Below are 25,488 nucleotides of genomic sequence, written 5' to 3' on the forward strand. Positions count from 1 at the left end.
GCAACAGCAGCCTGCCAGTGTCTGTGAGCCCCTCTGCAGCACAGAGACTCCTGTCAGCCCTCGGGAGGGGCACCCAAGCCAAGGCATCCACAGCAGCCTCGGGGCAGGGCAGAGCCAGCCCATGGACAGAGGGCAGCCCCCCCATTGCTCCTTCCCAAGCCCACAGGATCCCATGCTAGTTCTCTCCAAGGCAAGCAGGATGCAGTGCTGCTTATAAACACAGGACTTACCTTGAATACCTGCTATCACCTCCCCCTACCCTGTAACTCTCCAATTCGCAGCGCAAGGCAGTAGGTTTCTGCAAGCCCTGTGAAACTCCCAGTGCATGGATATGCAATGCACATTTTTGCACCCCTGGTGGCAGACTGAAGAGGGGTAATTTGCTTACAGTGCATTCCTCACACCCATCCCTGACACTTTCCATCCTGTCATTACACGCCCTGACAACCCTGAATATTTAAATACTTGGTGGACCCTAAACTGATTTAGGACATCTGGAGATCTCCTAAGCATGAGTTAAGGAGAAGGGCTTGAGGTGTTTGTGGTACCAATTGATATTCAGGACCAAAGCTCAGCATTTATCAGATGAGAAATCACAGCCCTCTCCCCCAGTCTCAGGAGAGGAAGCCACTTTTCTTCTGCCAGTGTCATCCACATATATTTAATTACTTTTCTCCTGTAGCATTTAACAAAGCTTTGCCCTCAGGATCCCTTTTCACACAAAATGGCTGGGAATCCAACTCCATCTCTAGCACAAGCAAAACAGGAGGCTCACAGTGGACTTGGATGAGATATTCCAAATTCTGGAGCCTTATCTGTCAGGTGACAGGACTTATGTGCTACCTCTGTGGGGCTGCTATCAGCAGCCTCAGACATCATTCCTTCTAAAACGTGGTTAATGCCCCCATCTGTTAGGGGGAGCTTTTGTTGCATGCAAAACCAGAATTTAAAGTGGTGCATGGCAGTTTGCCTCCACAGAACATTGGCAGGCAGCTTTCAGCTGGGTTTCTTGTTGAAAGGAAGCTGCTGCTAGGTGTGTGCGTGCCATGCCACGTAAATATTTCAGTGGCTCCTGCAAACATATTTATGGTTATGTTCTTCCATCTGCCACAGAGAAGTTAAGGCTGCAAAAGGGTGATTTAACAAGAGTGGAAAGAGTCTGTCTTGGTTGCTTTTCTTCCAGTTTAAATGGGTTTAAAATGTATGCATGGAGGTATAAATTATTTAAGCCCTGTTCCTGTTCCTGCCAGTCATCTTTGCCTTACAGTGAACATCAAGGAGACGTTCAGCTGGCCCCAAATGGGCTGGAACAGCAAGAGCCCCCTGGTACCCAGACCAGGAAAATGGACGTGACTGCATGGGGTGTACTGGGATGTTCTCCATCACAGAGGACTTCAACACTGCTCAGATGTAATGGCAGCCTTTCCTAGCTGGGCTAATGCCACGGAGGAGAGAATTCTGCATTGCTGAGGTTCACTGCTCTGTCAGAGCATGAGGCTGGACAGACAACCTTGATTATCCAGCTAAGAAACACCTACTTTTGGCTAGGGATGGGAAGGAAACATTCCTCATTCCAGGCACTGCCCAAACTTTGTATTTTGCTGGTGAAATAGTGCCTGTGGCCAGTTTAAATGTGAACCTACTCCTATGATTAAATGACAAAAAAGAAGTTAAAATATCTATATTGTCTACGTTCAATAGCTGACTGCATGGCAAATATCTTAAATTACCTTATAGTTCAAGTGATATCAGGTTAAAGCCAAGCAACTGCTGGCAGGTGATGCCATAACACTGGAGAAATCAAAGGGCTCTGAACAAAATCTCTGTACCCAGACTGATGTGCTGGAGATGTTGCTAACATAAATCATCATTTCTCCCTGCTTTCAGACCACCATTGATCCCAAAACCCTAGAGACTGCTGCAAGCAGGCCAGCCAGTGAATCAGTTCATTTTTCACTGTGCTAATCTGAAAAACCCCACCAGCAGCTCTATGAGGAAGTATTTGAACTTTCAAGTGGTGGCAGTGACTCTGGCAAAGCAGCAGATAATCCTGTGCAGGAGCAAACCAGAGCATGAACCCAGGAAAACTGCAACCAAACCAAAAACTGCTTCCCCTCCGAGCCACTCCTGCTATCCAGTGATGTACAGCCATGGAAGCAGCTGATCACAGCATTCTCCAGGTTACTGCATGAACCTTGGGTCATCTTCAATTCCACCCTGCTCTGGACACAAAGACTCTGCTTTGCCCATCCTGTGGCTGCCTCTTGACTTTGTGCATTGGTAGGATTGGCTTCAGCTGCAGAGTGGAAAAGCTGCTTCATATGAATTCATCAGGAAGAACCAAATAATGTGCACAATAACTGAAATAAGCCAAGAAAGGAACTTCTCCCTCCATCACTCTCCCTACATCTCTTCTATATAAACAAACAAGATCAGTTCATTCTCCAGAAGGCACCAGATAATTAATTTCATTTCCCAGCTCTTGTTTTATCAAAACAAATATATTTAGCAGAGGCTGCCTGAACAAAGGAGTGACAGTGGGAAACTGCCCCTGTGGTCCTAGTGCAGATGTGAATCAGCAGAACAGCAATCCTAGGAGAAGCCTTCTTCCTTTCTTTTTCTTTCACATATGGTTGGATAACACACAGAGTATCTTTCCATTTATACCTACTTATCATCATAGAGATATTTTTGTTTACTCTAACACACTCACATGTATTTCCAAGATTGGAAAAGCAGCCATGAAGCTATTTTAAAAAATTATTAAACTCTTAGCCATTAAAAGTTCATTCCTCACTGGAATCTCACTTGCCAGAACAAATAAATCTGTGAAATAGGTTGAAATGTTTGAGGTGATTTGTGACTCCTTTCTAAATGGTCCCTTCAAATGGATTCCCCTTCCATTTGAGAGCAGCAGCAAATTTTGGCTTTTGCAGCAATTTGGCTGCTCCAAGCAAAGCAGAACACAGCTGATGAAGGCTGTGGGGCTCCCAGCAGACCTCCAAGCATGCAGGACAGAGCTGCACACTGAGGAGCTTCTTGTAGGAACCCTTGGGGATGCACTGCAGAGCCACTGCCACCGGTGCAGACAGATCCTTCCCCTCATCCCCCAGCCCTGCCTGCCCCACAGTGTCCTTCACTGCTGGCTGTGCTTCCTCCCTTCCACCCCACACCCATACCCTTTACCACAGAGCGCAGGGAAGCCCAGGGGAGCCTGAGCTGGTCACATCCATTGTATTTGCATCAGAAGGAGCCTGACAGCCCAAAAAGATTCCTGGCAACCACAATGCCACCACCATCACCAGTCATTGTGTCCCCTGCCACGGCCACTCAGACAATGCTGCTGTGTCTCCTGTCACCAGGCTGACTGGGGACAGCCTTGTCCTGAGAAGTGCCCACAGCACCAATGATTGCTATGAAAAATTAATGTGCATTCCTCTAATCCTCTGTTGGAACCATGGCCTCACTAACCAGGGCAATGCATCACAATTCCAGACAAACACTTGGCAGCAGCACACGTGGGAGGGGGGTGTTTATAGATGTTTAATGGTGGTTCTCTTACAATCAAGGTGCTACAGCACTTAGGAAAGGCATTTTTGGTGGTGGGAGAAGAGGGAGAAGAATGATGATACACTAAATACAGGAGGAAACACTATTAAACTTCATGCAATTATTAAAAGCCACTAAAAAAATCAAATCTCATTAAATACCTTTTGCTATTTAAAATCCCATTTAAATGTGCCTGTGATAGATCTGAGCTTTAGCTGCCTGTAATGACAATTGCATTGCTCCAAGAAACTTACACATGATGAGATATATTTTATACAGGTTTCTATTAACAGTCACCTGAAATCTTCAGCATCACTCACAGAGCTGCACAGCAAACACACTCAGCTATGATACTATTTGTACTGTCTGATGCAAGAAGGGCTTGGATAACATTTGTTTAGTCAAGGACAAACAGTCCTGGGGCCTGTAGGTAGATGTAGGGAAAGGCAAAGTTGGGTAACATTTCCGGCCTGCGAAGAAACAGAGTCCCTTCAGCTAAAGGATTGGTGGGGAGAAATGCAGATAAAACCAAACTGCTCTGCAGTCCAGGTCACACTCCAAGGGCCGCCTCGTGGGCCCAAACCACTTGACAAATAATCACCCCAGAGTTAAGGAAATGAGTCCTGAGGTTCCAGCGGGGCTTTAACAAATACCTCTGGCTTCTCAACCAACCACAACAGAAGGCAGTGATAAGGAAGGCCAGGGATGCTGTTCCAGAGGGTGGCTGTCAGTCCTCAAAGTCGATCCTGATGGGGCCTCCTGTCAGGATGTGGTTTGCCACGTGAACAGGCTCCTGGTCCCGCCGCTCCTCCCGTTGCCCGGCCGCCCTGCGCGCGCGTCTGCGGCAGCCCTGGGCGCAGCGCGAGCTCTCGTCCAGCGCCCCGCACACCAGGATGCGGCAGTGCAGGAACACCTCCTGAGGGGGGACACAGCACAGGGTCAGGGCACAGCCCTGGGCACCACTGCCACTGCTGCCTGTGTGCCACAGCATGGCCCCGGCACGGGGTCCGTGCCCAGCCTCACCGCCCGCAGCCGCAGCGGCCGCTCCGTCTGATTCCTTGTGTGCCCTCTCCAGAGAGCCTGGCTCAGGTCTCAGAGGCAACAGTGGGGAGACAAGGGATAGAAGGTGGGAAATGATCCCCCAGATGAAGGGATGAAAATGGCAGGAGTCAGCTTGGAAGAGCTCACACGGACTGGTAGGAGATGCGTGTCAAGAATGCGTGAAGCCTCGCAAGGATTGATGGAGATGGGCAAGAGAATTTCAAGCGAGCTGGAAAAACAAAGCCAGGAATCTGAAGGGAAAAGGAGGAAAACACAGGGTGATGTTGAGGGAAGAGGGAGAATGCAAAGAGCAAGGAGGCAGCTGCCTTTTCTCCTTGCACAGCACAGGCAGGGACAGGATTGCTGCCCCTGCAATGACCAGGAAAGCAAGCAAGGTCCCTGCAAGCAGTAATCACAAAGACTTGCAGAGGCTTGAAGCAGAATCTATTGTGCAGGATGGGAGGATGCAGGTTGGAGGCAGCAGGGATAATCAGAAAGCCAAGGAAAATTTCTGAATTTTAGAAGATCTCATCTGTTTTAACCCTACTGGGGCTCTCCAATAGCTGAAGCAGCAGCTTTATCCCTTTTGGAGTAGGCAGTATTGGCTGAGCATAACAATGACTGGAAGATCCAATTTCCTCCAACACAGAAAGGAAAGCTATTTGCATTAGGAAAAGGGCATTATCCTTCCACTGTGTTCCCATTACAGAGCTGCTGCCCCAGAGAGACAGCCTGGTTTCACACTGAGTTAAGCAGCGTGGTGGCCTTTGGTCTGGAGTGCTGGCATCTACACCCCCAAGAGCTAGAGAAGACACAAGGCTGAAGAGATTCCAAACTAAAACTGTGTTGTTTTAAAGACAGGGGACTGTGAAATGTGCCTAGTGACTGAAAATATTTGTCTCACCCAGCAATCAAGGGGTCACCAAGACCACCATGGAAGGAGCAATGATTTTAGCCGGTGGTGGCTTGATGTTTCAGAACTGTCCTTCATATTTTAATTTTAGTTGTTTTTAACAATCTTTAGCAATTTCTCCTGAAGTACCTTTGTCAGGAACAACTGCTGGAACAGGCACAGCAGCACCCGCCTTGGGCCAGCCACTCCATACCCTTTTCCAACTTCGTGCTGAGGCTCCTCAGTCATATCAGAGCTGATGAAATATCTAAGAGCTGGGTTTTGAGCTTACCTTGTTGTCTTTGCCCACAAACTTGAACACAGGAACCTGGAAGTGCTTGGCAAGATGGTCCTTTGACGTGTACTGCTTCACGGAATCATCAGAAACACAGCTGAGGAGAGCAGAGGGATGGGCTTTAATGGCTTTCCCAGAAATGGAAAAAAGAAAGAGAAAAGACATTCCAGCCTGCTTAACCAGAGAAAGAAAAGGAGGGATTGGTTCTCTCAGGCTCAGCTACCATTTCTGCTACTTCCTTTTTGGCCGCAGGAGAAAAGTTGGGAGTGATGGGGAAAAAGAGCAGCATTGCTAATGGCATCTCCAGACAGGGAACAGCTCAGCAGCAGAGGGCTGGCAGGACGTGGCCCAGTCCCCTCAGAGAGGGACTGCCAGCGAGCTGCAGGCAAGTCTGTCCTCAATTCACCTCCCTGTGCAACAGCCTGCAGTGTTATACACCCCAGAATGTGCCATGCACTCACTGTATACACAGAGATATGCACATAAATTGTGCTTTAAACGAAGCAGCCTGCACCCACATTACTAAAATATGACAGATGATGAAAACAAAAATCCAGATTTACTTTGCTTAGTATAATTTACATTTTTCTTCCTGCTGGATTTGGTCAAACAGCTCAAATGCACTACACCAAAAATTTATAATTTCAGTTTTTCCATCACTAGCAAGGCATGATTGTAAAAGAGGTCACAGAACTGCAAGAAAATAAGCTGCTTTTATAACAAGCTACATTCCAGGTGCAGTGTATTTTTAAACCATTAAAGCCCATTTAGAGTTTGACAGACAAAAAGTTATGGTGGCTCAATAATTACTCACAATTATTGCAAAGCCTTGGGCATCTTGAGAGGCCCTGATGCTGCTGTAGAATTGCATTGCAATGCAGCTCATCCTTTCTAGCAAGTTCATTCCAAAACTGTGGACTTTGAAAGATATTTAAAAAAAAACCAATAAAGCAGTGGTGGAAGAGACAAGAGGTACTGGTGTAGCTCAAAGCCTTGCTCTTGCAGCATGAGAAATGCGCAATCTTTACACGGAAAATGTGCATGGCATTGTCAGCAATGCTGACATGGTCAGCTCTAAAAGAGCAGTTCTGCCTTTATTGAAGGGAAGGCAGAACTGCTCTTTGGAATCTCTGTGTTGTCAAAATTCCTTTTTAAACAAGGCATCTGCTTGTAAGGAATGACAGTTAAAGACTTTTCATAGGTGGGTGGCCAAGCTCTAGGGCCATGAAGTCAACTCACAGGCACGTTCTCATTTGTGAGCATATAAACTCTGATGATTATTGGACACTGCCTCAAACTGACTCCTAAATCCCAGGCTCTCCAAAGGTTCTCCACACTGGTGGAAGGAAACCTACTGGTTTGGGGCTAGGGAGAGGGAAAGTGGAAGAACACCACAAAGGAGTCAGAGATATGTAGACAAAACCCCCTCAGAAACCTCATGAGTCACAAGGGCAACTCCTTTTGTGTTTGTGGGGCCAGACCATATCCCACTCTGCTGGGAAACCCACAGAGACCCTGCTGCCCACTTTGGAGAGGTGAGAAGAGACAGGTATGGAAGGAAAAGGAGTGGGCCTGGTCAGGATATGGGGAAAACCACCCTATCCCTGTGTATAATGTGCCTAGGTTTGGGGAGCAGAGCGGCAGTGCCGTGGGCGCTGTGCTCTGACCCTTCAGGGCTGCAAGGCTGAAAGGAAGGCTTGCACAATGAAACATCCACCTCACAGACCAACAAACAGGGCAGCCTGAGGCACAAGAAGATGGGCTTTGCAATGGAACTACCTTAACCAGCCAGTGTTCTGCTGAGCGCAGCTCCTGACCTCAGCAGTGACATGACCTGGCTCAGGTGCCCCAGGGAGCTGCAGCGTTATCAGCTGTGCCATCGGTCACTGCCTTGGCTCCCCTTTGTGCTCAGAGCAGGGAATTAACAGGGAAGAGAGCAGCAGAGGGAATTTTCCCATTCCTCAGGCCAAGGTATATCCCCTCCAATATAAACAGTGCTTCCCTTTGGGTTATGCAGTTAACTCTTGCAGGTCTGATCCTTCATAAACTGATACAAAATCCCATCTTTATTGCCATGGGCTTTTGGGCTGGATTTCTAGAAGCAAACTGAGTTATTACAGAAGTGTTTGGAGCAGGGACAACTTAGCAGTGCATTCAGCTAATTTAATTTAGAATCACTGGGGCCTGCAGTGATGGCTGCAGATTGGAGCACTTTTCCCTTCAGTGAAGTTTTAATGCCCTCTGCAGGTACCAAGGGACTGTTGGTGCCATAAATCCTCCAACCAGTGCTGGTGTGGAATCAAGAGATGACATTTCCTGCCTTCTCCTTTCTCTATCCAGCTCAGGTTTTGGCTGCTGTTTTGAATCCCACCATTTTCACTCATGGGGAGAAATAAATGGATGCTTGAGGCCTTGACTCTGGGAAGGGTCCATGGGAACAGCCAAGCCAGGGAGTTGATAAAATCAATTTTTCCATTACAGATCTGCTCATAAAGCCCAGAAATGCTGGGCACAGAAGGACTGCAGTCTAGGATAGGGGGAGAGCAGGCTAATGCTGAATCCTCTGTCAGAAGCAAATGGAAACAGTATTTGTGGGTACTTTACATTGCAGGACCCTTTTGCTACAAGACAAGCACACAGGACTTGCCAGCAGCAGCTGTAACAGTGGATGATTTAGTCTGGCAGCTGAGGACATGATTGTTGTCATCATTAAATGGTCTGGCAGGCAACATACAGGATTTACACAAGCACAGTCCCTGGACTCTCAGGCTACAACTCTTGGGTATGTCTTAGCTATTCCTTTGGCTGGATTTCCCTCCCTAGAGGACAGCAGACTGCCTCACAACTATGATATTTCCTCAGAGCTCTCTGGTTAAGCAGTTGGATGCAAACACTCCACAGCAATGCTGTAGCATGGCAGTCATTTCAGCACCCAAAGAAGTGTCTGAAAAGGGGGATCATCTCAGGAGCCACAGCTGAGCCCACAGCAAGGCTCTCCAAAGCTCTGGTGCAAAAACCACTACAACAGCAAACCCACAGATCTGCACAAAATTACTTTTAGCATATCCTGGAACGATCACTAACCCCAAATACCTCAAAAAATGACAGCCAAACTGAAAGACCCTGAATTTATTGCACTGACAGGCATCAGGGAGAGCAAAGCCAGGGATTCTCCTGCAGCTCCTACCAGGACTAGCAATGGGCTCTTCTGGCTTGTACTGTAATAAGGCCATTATGAGAAAATGAAGAAACTTGCTCCAGTTGCTGCAGCAGCTGCCTGGCACAGCACATGGCCATGGGGGTTCTGCACATTGGCTTGGCACTCTGTGGCTGGCAGAGAGAGGGTATCAGGAATGAGAATCTTTTCTACAGGAGCCAACTCAATTATCCACAAGGCTAGTGACAGGGAAATACATCCTGTAAAGGCTGCACTCAGAGGAACCTCACTCACTGCCTCCCACTGTTTCTCCCAATTACTTTTGATGGGAGAGGTGGTTTCAGCTTGATGGCTGCTGGTGATTGCTATGAGCAGGACAGACAGGCTGCTGTGGAGAGGGGAATAGCGTTTCCTGCATCACACAGACAGCTCAGCCCCACTGCCAATTCCCTCTAAATTGCCAGCAAGAGAGGCAACAGTGAACTCACCCATCTTGAATCAGGTAGTACTTCAGGATCTCATCAATTTTGGAGGTGGGAGTGGCAAAGCAGCTCTCCACCAGCGTCTCCAGCCCACTGACGTGCACCAGGGGCTCAATCCCAAAGTACAGGGAGTCCCTTAGCTTGAGGGTGGGAAGGTCACCCCTGTAGGGCTCATCAAAGTCCTTGTCCTTGAAGATCTCCAGGGTGAAGGGGAAGACGCCCTGGCTGCGGCTCATGATTTCCAGGGGAGAGTTCTTGAGGTTGGGCACGTAGCCCTCGGAGATGGTGTAGCGGCGCGGGAACTCGCAGGTCACCGGGATCAGCAGCTTGCTGGTGCGCACAATGATGTCCCCGTTGCTCCCCGGGGTCTGCTTGGGCAAGCCGGTCACCAGGTTGGTGGCAATGATTTTGTCATTGATTACCTGCAGCAAAGAAAGGGGACGTCACTGAGAAAGACCTCTCTGGGCTGACAGAGCAGCCACTGAAGGACCAGCTTGTGAATTTACAGCCCACAACCAGAGTGATGCTGCTCATCCTCACAGACCAACTAAGGACCTCGGTCTGCTGGCAGCTGCAATGCACCACACTTCTGCTACCCCTCTGCTAAGGTGAGCCATTGACCAGCTGCCAGTTTAACCTTTCAAACATTATCAGGAGACCAGAAGCTGTCTTAGGAGGTGGATGAAGTTTGAGGGCTCTTGTACCTTCTACCCTTGTGAAGCAGGAGGTGAGCAGAAAGCAGCACCCATGCTGTCAGACACACTGCTGGAGGGGGGATGGAACAAGCTCTCTGACTGCGGGATGCCAGCCCAGATCCACTCTGAGGGCAGCTGCATGGCAGCTCTGAGGGTGCAGCTAAATCAGCTGTACCATCCCTTACTTTGTTCCCCAAGAAAGCCACAGCCAGATCCCCAAATGCCAGAGACTGGGCAGTAGGTATACATACATCTACAACAGTTCCACAGGACTTCAGGGAGAAATGGATGTTGACATGAGTGCCATTGGACACGCCTTTGCATGAAGTGTTGATGAGGGAAAGGTCCAGGCCTCCAACCAGGTCCTTTGGGATGTTCACCTCAATAGAGCTGGACTTGCACAGCACTGGAACTGCAAGAGAAGTCCCCAGAATAACATTCTGCACTACAAACCTGCCAGTGAGCTGGAGAAGGGTTACACCAGATATAACTAGGGGAATAAAAGGGGAATCCTACACAGCATTTATGATTATGATCCTACCACAGTAACCTAACCACCCACACAACACAAACCAGAGCTGCCACTGCCCCAAATTCCCCAGCCACAGCAATGCAGAAAGCAGAAAACAATGAAGACAATCACTGCACTTGCAGCAGAAACTCAGCTGTGCTTTCCAGCTTCACTTAACACTCAGCACAGATTTGGTTGCTATCTCTTGCACTGTGATGTCCTAGGAAGAGCCTTTGCCAGATATGGGTATCAAATTCACAACACCCCAGTCAAAGCCATTTTTTAAGACCCTTAATCAGATTTTATATCAAACCCAGAACATGTGAAACAAGGCAGAGTAATTCCATATAGATACCGAGCTGAAATGGAAGCACCTCAAAATGCCATAATAATATTTTTATAAGCAATAAACCCAGCTCTGACAAACAAACCAAATTAGCTCACTCATTCCACCTCCTTCCAACCTTTAAATTTTAATACAGGCCTCCGTGTGAATTTTTTAAATTAAAATTTCATTACATAAGAAGCAGGAGAAAACAGACCTTGGCCAAAATAAAAAGGAAAGAAGAGAGAATAATCTTCAATAAAAAAGTAGTTGCTGTACATATATTCGTTAGGATTATTCAGTTAAGTTGGAAACAGGACAAACACACTGGTGGCATATATTCTGGTTTCAGCCAGAAAAAACAAACCTTTTGCAGGATTTACATTTATTATATTTTACAACCCCACAAAACCTTTTTGCAAATATACCAGTTTCCGGAGACTTTTGCCAAAATTAATTGTAGTCCCAGTCCTTGACATTCCTGTGACCTACCTTCCCTTAATTTCAACCATTAATTATATAATTTAAGATTCTGGATATTTGAAATAAGGCACACTTCTAAAACAGGCATTTCAACTCCCTTTAAAAATTTCCCTGTCCCAGCTCAGGTATTTGCAACAGCCTCTGAGTACCTTCAGGGAGGATTTTTGATTAGAAGATGATAATTTCAAAGTGATATGCTAAAATGTATGCAGACTGCCCAAAGCAATATGTTCCCATAATGACACTGCTGGGTTAGAACAGTAGCTTAAAGAACTAAAAATTACCTTAACCTTCCTTCCACTGGCAGCAGAAGGCAAGTGGGAATAACTGAGCGTGTCAAATGGCACAGCTCAGGAGCAGACAAAGGGACTTGGAGAACAGAGCACAATGCAGACAGGAACATCCTTTGGAAAACTGATTGGCTCCATCTGGATTTAAGGACTCGCTGTTCTAGCACTCCTTGATAAATAAGAAAATGTGCTGCTTTTATAAAGGTGACATTCAGGGCAAGGGATTTGGATCCCAACTGCAATTCTTCGAAGTTCAGGACTGATTTTGTCCAGCATCTCTCTGTTTCTACATGTCTTTGACTGGCACAAAGTGGGAGAAGGAAAAGATTCCATTTTCCCTGTGTTTTGGAGCTGCAGGAGATGTGTGCCCTCCACCACCTGGACACAGAAACAAGGTAAGGAAACCTCTTGACTCAAGCCAAATCGTGGCTATTTGAGAAAACAGTGTGTGCCAGTCAAACATTTCCGTTCTTGTTGGGAAATTTAGGAGACTAGAGACTGGAAAAGCACAAAGCTGTGGCTAATTCCAAGTCCTGCACCTGTGAGATAGCGTGTCCTTGGGCCTAGCTGTAGTAGGATAACAAACAGTGAAAGAGACATGAGAAAAGAGAGATGTAACCCCTAAGGAATGAGGAAGAGTTCATGGTATAGTTTAACCAACAGATTGCTTGGCTTACAGAATATTCATAAGCTTATTATTTGCTGTATAAGTGTTTGATGCTTTCTTCAATAAATTGGACCTGTGATGAACCACCTGGTGTCCTGGTCCCCTTCCTACGACAAGTTCTTCACCTCATACCTCCCAGAGCACCTGTGAGAACTGGGAAAGCCTCCTCATTTCCTCTTTAAGCTCTATTTTGCACCAATGCCTCTGAGCACCTGCCCCTGGGAGGAAGCTTCTGTGGCAAGTCCAGTGCTCATTTCCCTGCCTGCCGTAGTTATTGGCACCACATTCCAGCCTCTGGCTCCTTCCTTGGTCTTTCAAAGTGCTGCTGCTTGGAGCAGAGGTTATCTCCCTGCACAGGCTGCTCAGCAGAACAGGCTCTCTGGTGCTGGGGAGCCCTGACCCACTGCTGCAAACATGAACCTTGCTTACCTGCACAAAAATTCGGGCAGGGGATGGGGGAGAAGAGCATCTCATCCCTACTCTTCAGGAATAGGATGGGCTGCAAAGTTCTAGAATGATCTGCACCAATCCAAGTACTTTGCTGGCTGGTATCTTTATGGAAAAATTGCAGCCTGCAGACTGTGATTTCTGTGGAAGATTACTAATGTTTGTTCTGAACAGTGCAGAGCAGGGTGGAGAGGCTGCAGATCCAATTGCTTCAGGCTACTCTGCCTACCCTGCATTGTTAATTGAACCAATATAGACCTGATTAGGTGTCACAAAAAATTGTGTGGTTCAGTTCCATATGTGCTCAGAATTGCAGGCCACAGTATGGGGACATAAATGGATGAATGCAAAAGAAGAGGCAATTTCACCTTATGAGATGCTGTATCCTGATTCCAGCCTGGCTCCTAGCAGTGCTGCTGCTCTCAGGAGCAGCCTCACCAGCAGCAGAAACCCTGGCTGGGAAATCCAGGACTTGCAGCCCTGCTGGGGCTGCCTCAGGGGCCCAGGACTGAAAAACATCACAAGGTCTGATATCAATCAGACCTTCAGTCAGTGAGTGTGATCACAACTCTTGGAAACTCCCACCTCCACTGCTGGATCCCAAGTGGGCAATGCTCACCCCTGGGAGCCCTGCACTTCTAAAAAGCTTAAAAAGCAGACAATCCATCAAGCAGAACCACTGCAACTTCCTCTCTGAGGCATACCTGCCCTTTTGGCCACCATGAAGCCCTGATCTGTCCCTCCCACTGATGTCTGGGCACTCTGTGGCACATCAGACTGCAGGAGGTTCTCTGAGCACACCAGGCAACACCAGACTGCTGGTAGCCTGGATGTATTTGCAAAAGAAATCTTTGCAGAAACCAGGGAGCTTGTTTATTCCATGGGCATGCCATTGGCACAAGTGACTCAGCATGAAGGACTCCTGGGGAAAGTTCAGATGGAAGGTTCTCCAAGGATAACGCTGCCCTGGCCTCTACACAACAGAAGCAACAGTCAATTTTTGGATGCTATCCTGGGCACTTTTCCAAGGGGCAGCAGGCGCACCGAATATCAAAGCTAGTGCCCTGCTTCAAGGCACGGGAATGCTTACTGGAATGGCACACTTGGAAAAAAGCATGCCTCTCTCTTTAACCCTGTTCTTGGAAAGGACTGGACTGCTTTAGCTGGGAGTTTGAAGTTTGAAGCATGGAAAATGTCAGCTCTAACAGCATAAATTTGTCAGGGGTGTGCATAGAACAGTATAATGGGAGATGTTTGTGGGAAATTGCAGAGGTAAGAAGATTTCCAGAAAGCTGTAAAAGCAGGCCTAAGAAATAGAAAGAACAGAGAACTAGCCACAGCTGCAAAGGCTGAAAGTACAGAAAGTTACAATGGTATGGCAAGCAAGGACATTAAACTACATCTTGAGTTTTAGGCTTGGCTAAGACAGACCTTAAAACTGCAGGAAAATATGCTTAGCAAGGTAGTAGAAGGTTTTAAGCTTAATAATAAATGATTGTGTACTGTTAATAGAAAGAAGAAAAGTAAGCACTGTGAAGCAGGTGTACATGTGCTTTTAGTAACTGGCTAGAATAATTGTCTGTGAGTTCAGCTATTATTAGCCATTGGCTAGAAAGTTTTAAAAATGTTCTGTAACAAAAAAAAATCTTTGGCTGCTTCTGGCTGTACATGAGCTTTTGCCAACTTTCTATTGTCTCAACCATGTAATGAGGCTGATGCTGCAATAAAAGCTCAAGGATTGTACCCCAGCAGTCCTGCTCTGTTTGTGAAAACAAACTCCCAACACAATGTTAAGCAATATTGGTCATAAGGGAACACTGCACTACAATTAATGTGATGCAAGGTGCGCTCAAGCTGGGCCCTGTGGCTGCTCTGCCTGGAGAGAAGAGCAACATCTTCAGGCTCTCAGCTTTGGATGGTCTGTCATTAGCAACAAAGCTCCATTAACCCAGCTGGGAAGGACAGACTAAGGGAAGACAGTAGAACCAAGAAGAAAAGTTCCTTCAGACATTCTCTCGGGGGCCAGAGGCTGCCAGGGAGATTTTGTTGACCTACCCTGGCAAGTGTGGTTGTCTTCTGCCAGAACAAGACCCCTGGGGCATTCACACTGGTAGGTGCCTTCCACTTCAATGCAGGTATGGCTGCAGCCTCCGTTGTTATTGTGACAGCCTTCAATTTCTGGGAAAGAGAGGAAAATCAGCACATCCTGCAGCCCCCAACAGACCCCAACCAGCCAACAGTCTGAACAATACAGCTCAAAGGCAACAGTTTGTTTCCCAGAAAATGAGGTGTAAACCCCTTTTTAAATTGTACTTCAGCATAATGATTTTTTTCTTTCAAATAACCTTAACTGCTTGATTGGTTAACTGTTTTAACCCTTTGGGATGAATATGCTAGATGAGTACTACTGTTCTCAGTAAAATAACAGAACATGAGATAAGCAAATCATAAATATAAAATATATCTTCCTGAGCCTGCCATTAGAAATCACTGTATGGTTTTCACTGAAATGTAAAAAATGGAAATCCCACACTCAAACCTATGTAATGCACGGAAAATAACAGCCCAAACTCCATATGAGTCAAAGCAATGGGTAAAGCATCATAATGTAAATTTTGAGATAAATTAAACCCAATTCAGCCTCAGCAGCTCAGGTAATCAAGCTGAATCTCCTGCATTTGTTCTTTTTAGCAACAAGCTGTGAGGTGGCTCACACCTCACATCCCATTCTCTACCAGCTCACAAAGCTGAGGATACATCTTCAGAAATAAAACTCACTAACAAGATTGTAAAAATCCCCAGCAGCAGTGTTAAACTCAAGAAAGGCACCATCCTTTGTACAGAAGGGAAATTAAATGATATATCAAAGGCCCTAAAAGCCAACTTGGGGAATGGCAGAAACAAATGAGTTTCCAAACAGACTATTCCAGCCCTGTCAGAAGAGTGCAGCACTTGGGAATAAAAATTGCACAGCTCATTTATGTGATGCCCCAGCAGCTCAGAGCTGGATGTGGCAGGGACAGAGCCCACAGACCATTTTTGGCCCCACACACCTTGATAAGTAACTTAAGGAGCACTCTGCACAGCAGCATTTCCCAGCAAAGTGTCATTGCCTGGATGAGTGATGTACCAGCAGAGCTCAGAGAGTAGATTTAGCTCTTTTGGGTAGCTGAAAAGTGAGGCACACATGTAGTTGTTTTCCTTGTCTGAGGCCCCACAGTGTCTGTGAACAGCACACAGCAGCTTTGCAGTGAGGGGGCACAGTGCTTTTCCACAGCTCACCACAGAAACCCTCAGGCACTCATCAATTTCTGCTGGGATTGGGTATTTCTGCTCAGGGATGTTCGTACATTGTTAGTGACAACACATCAGGCCCACAATTTGGTCTTTAAGCCACCAGTCTAAATTTATCAAGGGTTTTCAAGCTGGCTGTGCCACCACTGTGAAGGAACTGTGGCAGAGAGCACAGAGCAGCAGAGCCCACAAACACCAAAGATCAGAATGCTGCCCTAATCCCAAATTTAACTTCTGTCTGCAGATTGGCACCCCCTCTCCTCAATCACTATCCTGGGAGGCTAAAGTGATCCTCGTGCTCTAGTCTAATGTCAGGGCATTACCTGCCCTGCCTACCATTACCATGCCTAATGTGAGCTGGAAAAACCCAGGGCTGCTAAATCTGCCCCCACAAAACTCTACCCCACAAATCTCCAGAGGTTCAAATCTCCAGATATCAAATCCCAACAAGTTCTGCCTGGACAACCAATCTTCCAGATCCACTGCTGCCTTTCCCCCATGGAGATAAACACAAGCAAATCCTAACAGAAAGGGACAAGGCAGTGAGAACAACAAGGAGATTTCTCTCTGCTTGCTTAGAAGGATATTTTAGTATCAACCTCTCTGGCAAGCACAGAGGTGATATCAATGACATTTAATCCCAGGTGCAAGGAGCCAAGAGACAGCCAGTGCTGCAAGGGAATGATTTGCAGAGTTTCCAGCAGCCTGTGGGAGCTGAAGCCTCACCTTCACAGGTTTTGCCATCGCTGCCCAGCGTGCGCCCGACCCCGCACTCGCAGCGGAAGGAATTCTTCAGGTTAACGCAGAACTCGCTGCAGCCCCCGTTGTTCTGCTCACACTCATTTTCATCTGGAAAAAAACCAGCTCTGGAATGGAATGAATAATCCCACTACAAGTAGTAACGCTGACAGTAGCTTTTGAATATCACGGTAGAGCTCTGAAAACTGCTCCAAATTCTTTTTTTAAAAGCTGAAGTGGCTTCTGTGTCTGTCTGCCCTTCTTTTTTTTTTTGTCTTTCTTCTCTGAGATTCTAATCTCTCAACCTGATTTAATCTCTGTGTGCAAAAAGCAAATCAAACAGAGAGAAAGGAACAGACATTATTCTTGCTGAGCCACGAAATGAATGACTTCTCTAAGGCAGGCCAGGATGCTGAGGTTATCAATTAAAGTTCACATGGGATTTCATCAAAACAGCTTAGAAGCTGGCATTTATTAGGTGTCAGAAGCTTAAAACCAAGAAAAAAGAAAAGTACCATTTTAACAGGCAGGTGAGAGATGAGCTCTCTCAGGTACCTGTGGTCCCACACATGCACAGAACCCACAGCTGGCAGCTGCTGGTGGTGTCTCCTTCCACAAGCAATGTGAATTGAGTATTTTTAGCCAAAGGCTTGGCTGGTGCCTTGCTTTGGGAGGCAGGAAGCATGTCCAGGAGACTCCCACAGACTCTGCATTTCACACACGTGACAGGCTCCACACGTTCCCTTCTAAAAATGAATCTAAAGTTGCTTAAAAACAGAAGGTGAAGAGGGAAAGGGCTACTGGCATGGAGATGTTGTTAGAAGGGTCTAGAGATTGTCTTGGTCAAGGGCTGGGCCCAGAAATTCCCCTGACTGGTCCTTCCAAGTTCTACAGCACACACAGATCTCTGTCCCTGCTCTTCCCCACTGGTGACAAGCAGCACTTCTGGGACACTTCTGGTTGTCTTGAGACTGCATTGGGACAGTGCTGAGCTGATTTTAACCATGGCTTAGCAGAACATGAATCCAGGCCTTGAAGAAGTCAAAGGCAATGCACCGGGTTGGTGGGTGTGTGACAGGAAGTCTAAGACCTTATTTAACCCCTAAATGAAAATGTAACTCAGGATCAGCTGCCCTGCTCTGGGATTTAAATAATCTAATGTACTGAGGAGAAGCACAGAGCTGCTCAGCCTTCACAGAATGGTCAGGGTTGGAAGGGATCTTAATCCTCATCTTGTTCCATCCCTTGCCACTATCCCAGGTTGCTCCCAGCCCTGTCCAGCCTGGCCTTGGACACTTGCAGGGATGGGGCAGCCACAGCTGCTCTGCTGCATCACTGCAGCAGCTTCAGTCCCCCTCTTTGGGGCAGCTGGGAAAGGAAGCCCATTCTCTGTTTAGGAAAGACAAACAGAGATTTATTTGGTTTCTCCATAAGCAGGGCACAGTTGCTCTCAGAGATGTGATTGCACAATCACTCAGCACAACAGAAAGTTATTGGAAAGACCATGGAGCCACACAAGAGAGGCTGCAGGTAGGTGAAGCAGTGTGAGCATTCCAGCTGAGGTGCTGTGCCACCTGGGAATCTCCAGGAGAAGCAGCAGGGCAGAAATCCTGCTCATGGGGCAAGGAAAGCAGCTGCAGCACACACAGACAGGCTCAGGACTCCTGTGTGCCTCCCTGCTGCAAGAAATCCTTTCCTCTGAGCCTGCCACACATTCACTGAGTGCTAGTGCTTGTCAAGGGCACTTCTGTGGCTGGAAGGCTTGCACAGAAGCAGCCAATAAATGCTTTTAATTATCTGAGAGAGCTCAGTCAGCCACTTGGCTGCAGACAAGTGGAGCTGCTTAAGCAAAAGCCTTCCCCAGAATCACTGGGAGCAAGTGTAACTGCAGCAGGACCATGCTGCTCCTTCCACACACTGGAATGCCTGTGGGCCCTGCCCTGATGCTCACAGGTGTGTGAAGAAAGAAACCACCCATGGCTGCTGTGTCTGGTGCAGCCCCTATGGAGCAGACTGACCTGCCACAGCCTCCTGGACCAACTCTGCTTTCAGCTTCACCACCAAATCAAGTGACAGATGAGATTCCTCCTCCCCCAACACCCTTTCCTCCATCCTCTCCTATCCATCAGTGTGGCTCTGCAGCTCTCCAACAGACACCCCCTCCCAGCCCCTTGATTTGTCCCATCATCTTCCTGACCTCTCAGTGCTCTCCCCCAGCACCACACACAAAAAACAGAGCTCTCCTCAGAGCTTCATGGGGATTTCCCCACAAATCTCCAAAGCCCACATTCCCCACTCTGCTCTCACCTCCCTGCTGGCCATGCTGGTCTCTGCCACCAAGTGGCAGCTCCCTGAATACGCTCTTGTCATGCTGCCTAAAATCATTACAGCTGTGGTGGGACTTACAGTTCTTTGGGTCTCCTCAAGCCCCAGGCCCTGGACAAGGGCAGGAAGTATGATGGGCTTTAGTGTGCAGCCCTATAGCAGTCAGATTTTTTTTTTTTTTTTTTGGAGGAGAGATATTCAAGAGAGTGTGTGAGAGGAAATCTCTAATGCCAGACTGCACAGCACTTCCTGAGTACCACAGTGACACCACAGAATCCTACACCACGATCCTGCAAAGAGACTCTGCTACTGCCTTCAGCAGCTGAACCATGCAGAAAGCAAATCCAGCCTCACAATCATGGAGCTCCAGGGGCACGAGAATGGATGCAGTCATGGGATGTCATATCTTGGAACCATTTACAGAATCATAGTCCTGGTTCTAGGCAGCAAAGGGGAAACGTCCTCTCAGAATATGTCATTTTTTATAGTGCTTTGTAAGGCAGGGGATTGAGATGTGAGCAATGAAACAAAGGGAAGAAAAGCATCACAAGTGGCACAGCTTATTTCCACCCTTACCAAGGCATGTCTGGCCATCAGGTCCGAGTGTCGTACCCGGGGAACACGTGCAGTCACCGGTGTCCAGGCAGGAGTCCTGGCAATCCACCACATCACAGATGTCATAAAAATCTAGGGCACGACAAGAACAAGGTCAGCACAAAGCCCTGAACGTGTAAGGAAAGCACAGGATTTGTCCCTTCAGCTTCCCACCCTGTGTGCAGCCTCTCAGTTACAGACCTGGCCCACATTGGCAAAGCTGACCTGCTGAAGCTGCTGAGAAACAATCAAGTTTAATTACTGCGAGGCAGAGATGCAAATTTGACTTTGGTAACGTGCCAAGACAAGCCACAGGGCCCACAGGGAGCATTAAACCACTGAGGCCAGGTCAGATGTGTAAAAATCCTGCTAGAGGAACAAAGCAGGTAAAACGGCTGGAATGTGACAGTGTTGGGCTGTGATGTAATAGCCTGTCTCAGCTACCCCAGTTCTTTCCCCAGGTGTGCCAGTCACCTCTCCTTTCCCCTCCCTTGCCCCTGCTGGGTGCTGTCCCTCAATCTTGGCATCCCAGAAAGGGGTTGTGTGATCAGCAAAGTTCAAAAGATGCCTCTCAGTCCTGGGGACATTGGGCCATCCAGCTGTCATTTGTCCCCTGAGACTTCGCCCCCCTTACCTGGTTGGTGGGATCCCTACCCCTTCCCTCCCCCTCTCCCTGGGGTTAAGGGAACAGCAACCACGCGGTTCTTGGTTCTGTTGGAGCTGTTGCTGCATTCAGAGACCTGAGTGCTAGGAATAAAGATCCAAACCCTCCAGCAGAACCTGATTCCTTTTTCCTTCACCTTGCCTTGAAGCCTTTCCACCAGAGGTAAACCTGAGGTTCTGCTTGCCTGGACTTGTCCCAATCGCCCAGCTGCAGCATCCAGCCAGCCAAAGGTGTCTCTGGAGTGAAACACCACACACCCAGCCAGCCAAAGGTGTCTCTGGAGTGAAACACCACACACCCAGCCAGCCAAAGGCGTCTCTGGAGTGAAACACCACACACCCAGCCAGCCAAAGGCGTCTCTGGAGTGAAACACCACACACCCAGCCAGCCAAAGGTGTCTCTGGGGTGAAACACCACACACCCAGCCAGCCAAAGGTGTCGCTGAGGTGAAACCACCACAGCTGCCACCCGTGGTCAAGCAGCAAGGACCACACAAGCCCAGGCACGTTGCATCTGGCAATATTGGTATTAAATTCCAATATGACAGGCCACCACCTGGAGAAGCCAAGGGGGGCTCAGGGAGGACCAAGGGGGCCTCAGGGCGGTGACTTACGGCCGCAGTAGGCGTGGAAGCAGACGCTGGGCTTGCTGAGGTGGTACACGAAGTACCCCCCCGGGCAGGCCTTGACCTCGATGCTGGCGTTCCAGAGGCAGCAGTTGCCGCTGAAGCTGGCGCAGGCCTGGCGCCGCACGATGCCGTCGGCCGGGCGCGGGTGGCTGCCGTTCATCCAGAGGGGGGCGTGCGTGCCGCAGTGGTTCTCGGGGATGCAGAAGGTGGGCATGGCGTCCCCGGCCATGCCCGTGAAGCGGTACCACTCGCCGTCGATGCCGCTGTCGCACGTGGGCTGCCCGTGAGAGCCGTTGATGCGGTGCTCCGTGTTCCTCCAGGGCTCGTTCAGGCTGATGTAGGCCGAGCAGGGGTCCAGGGCTGGGACACACACACACAGAGACAGATATCAACACGGCTGGTAGATATCAAACTGAGGTGTTGATGGATTGTTCTGGTCTCTCTGAGTGCTACTGAGGGAACCCCAGCCAGCCCCGAGATGGTGAACAGTGAGAGGCGGGCACTCTCCCATGCCCTGGGGGTACAGAGGGCAGCCAGGCTGATCCTGGGGGTACAGAGGGCAGCCAGGCTGATCCTGGGTGTACAGAAGGACAGAGGGCAGCCAGGCTGATCCCCAGGGGTACAAAGGCAGTCAGGCTGATCCCTGGGTGTACAGAGGGCAGCCAGGCTCATCCCCATCCCCAGGGGCACAAAGGCAGCCAGGCTGATCGCCTGCAGCAGAGGAGATGCTGGAACAACAGCAGAAGATAAAGGGCCGACTCTTAGCAGGGGTTAATCCAAGGTTTTATTCAGGGGCTCTGGGGAGCTCCTGCACCTCAGGGGGCTCCTGCTGAGAGCCCCGGGAGAGGGGCCAAGGTTACATTTAAAGGGAGGCAGAAACCGAAAGTAGATAACATTTTACTGACCAATGAGTGACCCTAAGGGATGGGCACTGGGGAATGGACATTTAGGACAGCATGTGAGGAAACTCTTGGGGCGCTGACCCCTGGCCTCCGGCTGATCACTCGACCACCTGGACTGAAACTTCTAGATGGAGGGGATGGGATGCAGGGTGGGGGTTTGGGGATGATGTCAGCAAAGGAAAGGGATTACACAGGTAAAGGGAGGGGCTACAATCTGGGGCAAACCATTTGGGAAAAATACTGGGATACAAAACCAAAACTATTACAAAGTATTACAAGGTATAAAATCACACTACAACAATGGATAGTTACAAAAGCATTTTCTTTCCTCTGTCCCTGACTTAACGGAACCCTTGTGATCTGTTCTCAGCCCTGGGGAGAAAAGGTGATACCTGCAAACTCATTGCCTTGTGGAAAATCCTGACAGCTTGTCTTAAAGGTCTTGGAGGAACAAGTGAATTAACAGAGCTCTTACAACATTCTGCAACAGTCTGACTTGCTGATTAGCTGACAGGAAAAAACAAGATACAAGCAAATCTGAGGTCTAGGTAATGATTTTGCCATAGGAAATACACCCTGGGATCTAGCCTAGGACAAAAACCCTCTGGTCAAGACAAGCTGAGCACCTACAATCCCCTCCTGAAGTAACTGGTAACTCTTCCAGCTGCCCTGGAACAAAGGACTATATCTCAAACATGCTATGCAGCCTCTTTTAAAACCCACCCACAGCCAGTGTCAGCCCTCACAGCTGAGCTGCCAAACCTTTTTAATCATTATCTTACAATTTAGAGGGTGTGAAGGTCTGAATTGGGACATTCTGGGGAGCAACACATTAAACCCTCCACACAGCTGTTCCTTGCAAGCCCACAAACCCTCCTGTTTGCACAGGAGATCAGCTGCTTGTGAGTGGAGTGAAGTGAGTGTTTGTGGGGGCAAGACATGAACACGTGGACCTCCTGGCAGCGCTCAAGGAGTGTGTCCCTTTCCAGAGGCCTCTCTGAACCTTCTGCAAATAATTAAAATATGAGAGGACTATGGGGAGAACATAAATGAGGAATTTAAGTGTTCATTAAATTTTCAATCTCCTCCTAATTAACCCTCATTTGGCAGCTTCCTCACTGGAAGTCCAGAGGTTCCATTTTGCCTTACATTTAATACCTGATTAAGCACAACTTATCCATGACAAGCAATTCCCCATTAAGCAAAAGGAATGCTAATACTGCCCTGAGTAAGGAAAATTGATTACCATTTCCTAAAATTAGGCTAATAAAACAAATCACTCTGACAAAATGCATCTTGGACTGCAACAGCCTCAACCTTCCAGAGAACATTTCTTTTGAAGTTCTAAAGCTGTGCTGTTTTGACAATAGTGTGGTGGAGTTTGGGTGAGGGAGGAATACTGTGCTCTTCCTATTAGAAACACAAATGATCCTGGTTCATTATTTGGATTTGTTTCACTGACTTTAAAGTGGGAGCTACAAGTGCTTCAGAGAATAGACTTCAAGTCACTCTTATTTAGCTGTGTCCTCTGTAAATATCTGTCCCACAGATGTGCTACCTTGTAAAAATATCTCACAATTATAACGCTTCTCATGCCTTCCTCAGCCACAGATACATTTTGCTAGGTCTCAAATAAAAGGCAGGAGCAGCTGCCAGAGTCAGGAGTGCTGCAGAGCTGGCACAGGGAGTGTGGTTCTGGGTTACGGAGGAATCTCCAGTGCCACGATTCAAAGACATGCAGAGGAGCTGATTCACTGGCACCACAACCAGCCTGGTTCTCCTGAGCAGCAGAGAGGGGACTGCAGCAGGGAATCTCTGATGGGATTCACCAGCATTCCCTCCTGAGCTCTCCTTTTCACCTCTGCTTGCCTGCCCTTACCCACAGCCAGCAGCAGCAGTGAATGGGTAAATCCCATCCTCCAAAAGCTGGTTTGACTTCTCCCAGAAGGAAAAGGTGGAACAGAGCTTCCTCTGGGCTTCCCTCAGTGTCATTCCCTCATTTTCCACAAGAGGATTCGGTGTGGCCTTAGGTGAGTCACTGACTGAGATGAGAAGGTTTTTGTGCTGTTAAAAGCCAAACGAGGTGAAGCAGGAATGCCCTGTCTGCTTCCCAGCTGGGCAGCACTAAAAATACCAACACTCTCATTAGCTTTCATGTAATTATGAAATATCCTTTGGAGACAGACTCTGGGAACGCTCAGCTAGGGAGATTACATTGTCTCCTAAACATCCAGGAGAGAATTCAAAGGCAACATCTAGTGAGATGAACATGCAGCAGCTCAGAGGGAGCTGGAACAGGCACATCAGGGGAATTGAGGTAGCACTCCCTCACATCTTTCATTCCCCTGAGAGCTTCTGGCAGGAGTGAGGGGGAAGCAAACCAGCAGAAAAAGCAGACAGTGCTCTTTGGAACACTGCACATCCTCACAGCCACCTTTGGACTGCCAGTGCTGCCCCGCACCAGCCTCCCAACAGACACCAAGCAGTCTTTGGCAGCACAGTTTTTTCATTTCAATTAATTAAATTGAGTTTTAAGGAAAAAAATCCACAAAAACAGCGAAGGGACTGATCACCCTCTCCCCTCTTCTCCCCAAACAACAAGCTTGGGGGTTTGCACAAGACTAATAACTGTCTCCAGCTCACTACTTTTCATTTTTCTTGGCTCAATTCTTTTCCTCCTCAATGCTTCTTGCGTGGCCAGAGCAATTGAGGCTGACAAGCACTAGCTACAAAGCAAAGCTTTTCCATTTGTAGGTTTGATGCTATCATTAGTTCTCTGACTGACATGGTAGCAGCTAGACTGAGTGACAAATCAGGTGACAAATCAGGCTCCAGCAAGCACTGGTGAGTGCCCCATGCTGCAGAGATTAAGCCTGGGAGCATTGTGTAACTGGAGGTCTCTGCTCCAGCACAACTAAGCAATAAAGGGAGCAGCAGTACATTGTGGCACTAAATTCAGTTCAGATTTGTGACAAGGAAGCAGGTGAAAAGGTAGCACAACTCTACTCATAGAGTCTGTCCGCCAAAGGGAGAGGAAAATCCCACAGTGTCTTGGCAGTAGAGATTCTCTCAGCATGGGAGACTTAACACTCTGTAACAGAAGGATCTTCCCAACTGGAAGGAATTTCACATCACCTTCAAACAAAAGGGATATTTCTCCCAGCTTCCAGTCTTTCACCTAAGAATACCAAGGCTCACTGTGAACCTTGGAGATGGCAAACAGAAATAAGGCAATGCCTCTTTACTCACCCATTGAAGACACTGGCTGGAGCTGGACAACAAAGTAAATGCAGAAAAACAAGTACTGGAACATCCCACTGAGCCAAGGAAGAGCCACCACTCAAGGGACAGAGGCTTCAAAGTCCTTGCACAGGCTGTGGCTCTTGCAGCCTTCCTCTCAGTGGAGCTTCTGACTCCAGGCTTCCAGCAGAGCAAGTGTGATTGCTCTCCTGGAAGTTTATCAGAGGAAGAAGCTGGAGGGACGTGGGCTACAGCTCCAGCCTTGACCT

At 48.1% G+C, this 25,488-nt stretch overlaps 1 protein-coding gene across 1 annotated transcript; it reads right to left on the minus strand.

Annotated features, from left to right (window-relative positions):
- Window positions 1–3,584: 3,584 nt before the first annotated feature.
- Window positions 3,585–25,292, minus strand: OIT3 (oncoprotein induced transcript 3). The gene is made up of 9 exons (XM_054288354.1): window positions 25,229–25,292; window positions 21,063–21,437; window positions 19,768–19,878; window positions 16,855–16,977; window positions 14,890–15,012; window positions 10,363–10,523; window positions 9,423–9,838; window positions 5,775–5,874; window positions 3,585–4,465 (listed from the first exon to the last, which is right to left on the minus strand). The coding sequence occupies exons 1-9, from the start codon at window positions 25,290–25,292 to the stop codon at window positions 4,277–4,279; spliced, it is 1,662 nt and encodes a 553-aa protein (XP_054144329.1). The 3' UTR covers window positions 3,585–4,276.
- Between the last annotated feature and the right edge of the window lie 196 nt (window positions 25,293–25,488).

The sequence above is a fragment of the Melozone crissalis genome, unplaced genomic scaffold (genome assembly GCF_028551555.1).
Source record: "Melozone crissalis strain CALT ecotype California unplaced genomic scaffold, PUWL_Pcris_2 ptg000062l_1, whole genome shotgun sequence".
In the NCBI taxonomy this organism is placed as follows: domain Eukaryota; kingdom Metazoa; phylum Chordata; class Aves; order Passeriformes; family Passerellidae; genus Melozone; species Melozone crissalis.

Excerpts from the sequence above, each read along its gene's own strand:
- OIT3 (XM_054288354.1), bottom strand. The coding sequence starts at position 25,292 with ATGTTCCAGTACTTGTTTTTCTGCATTTACTTTGTTGTCCAGCTCCAG. Across the intron at positions 9,839-10,362 it reads CCTGTGGAACTGTTGTAGAT|GTAATCAATGACAAAATCAT; the intron begins GTATGTATACCT and ends TCTTTGCTGCAG. Across the intron at positions 4,466-5,774 it reads TTGTGGGCAAAGACAACAAG|GAGGTGTTCCTGCACTGCCG; the intron begins GTAAGCTCAAAA and ends GTCCCCCCTCAG.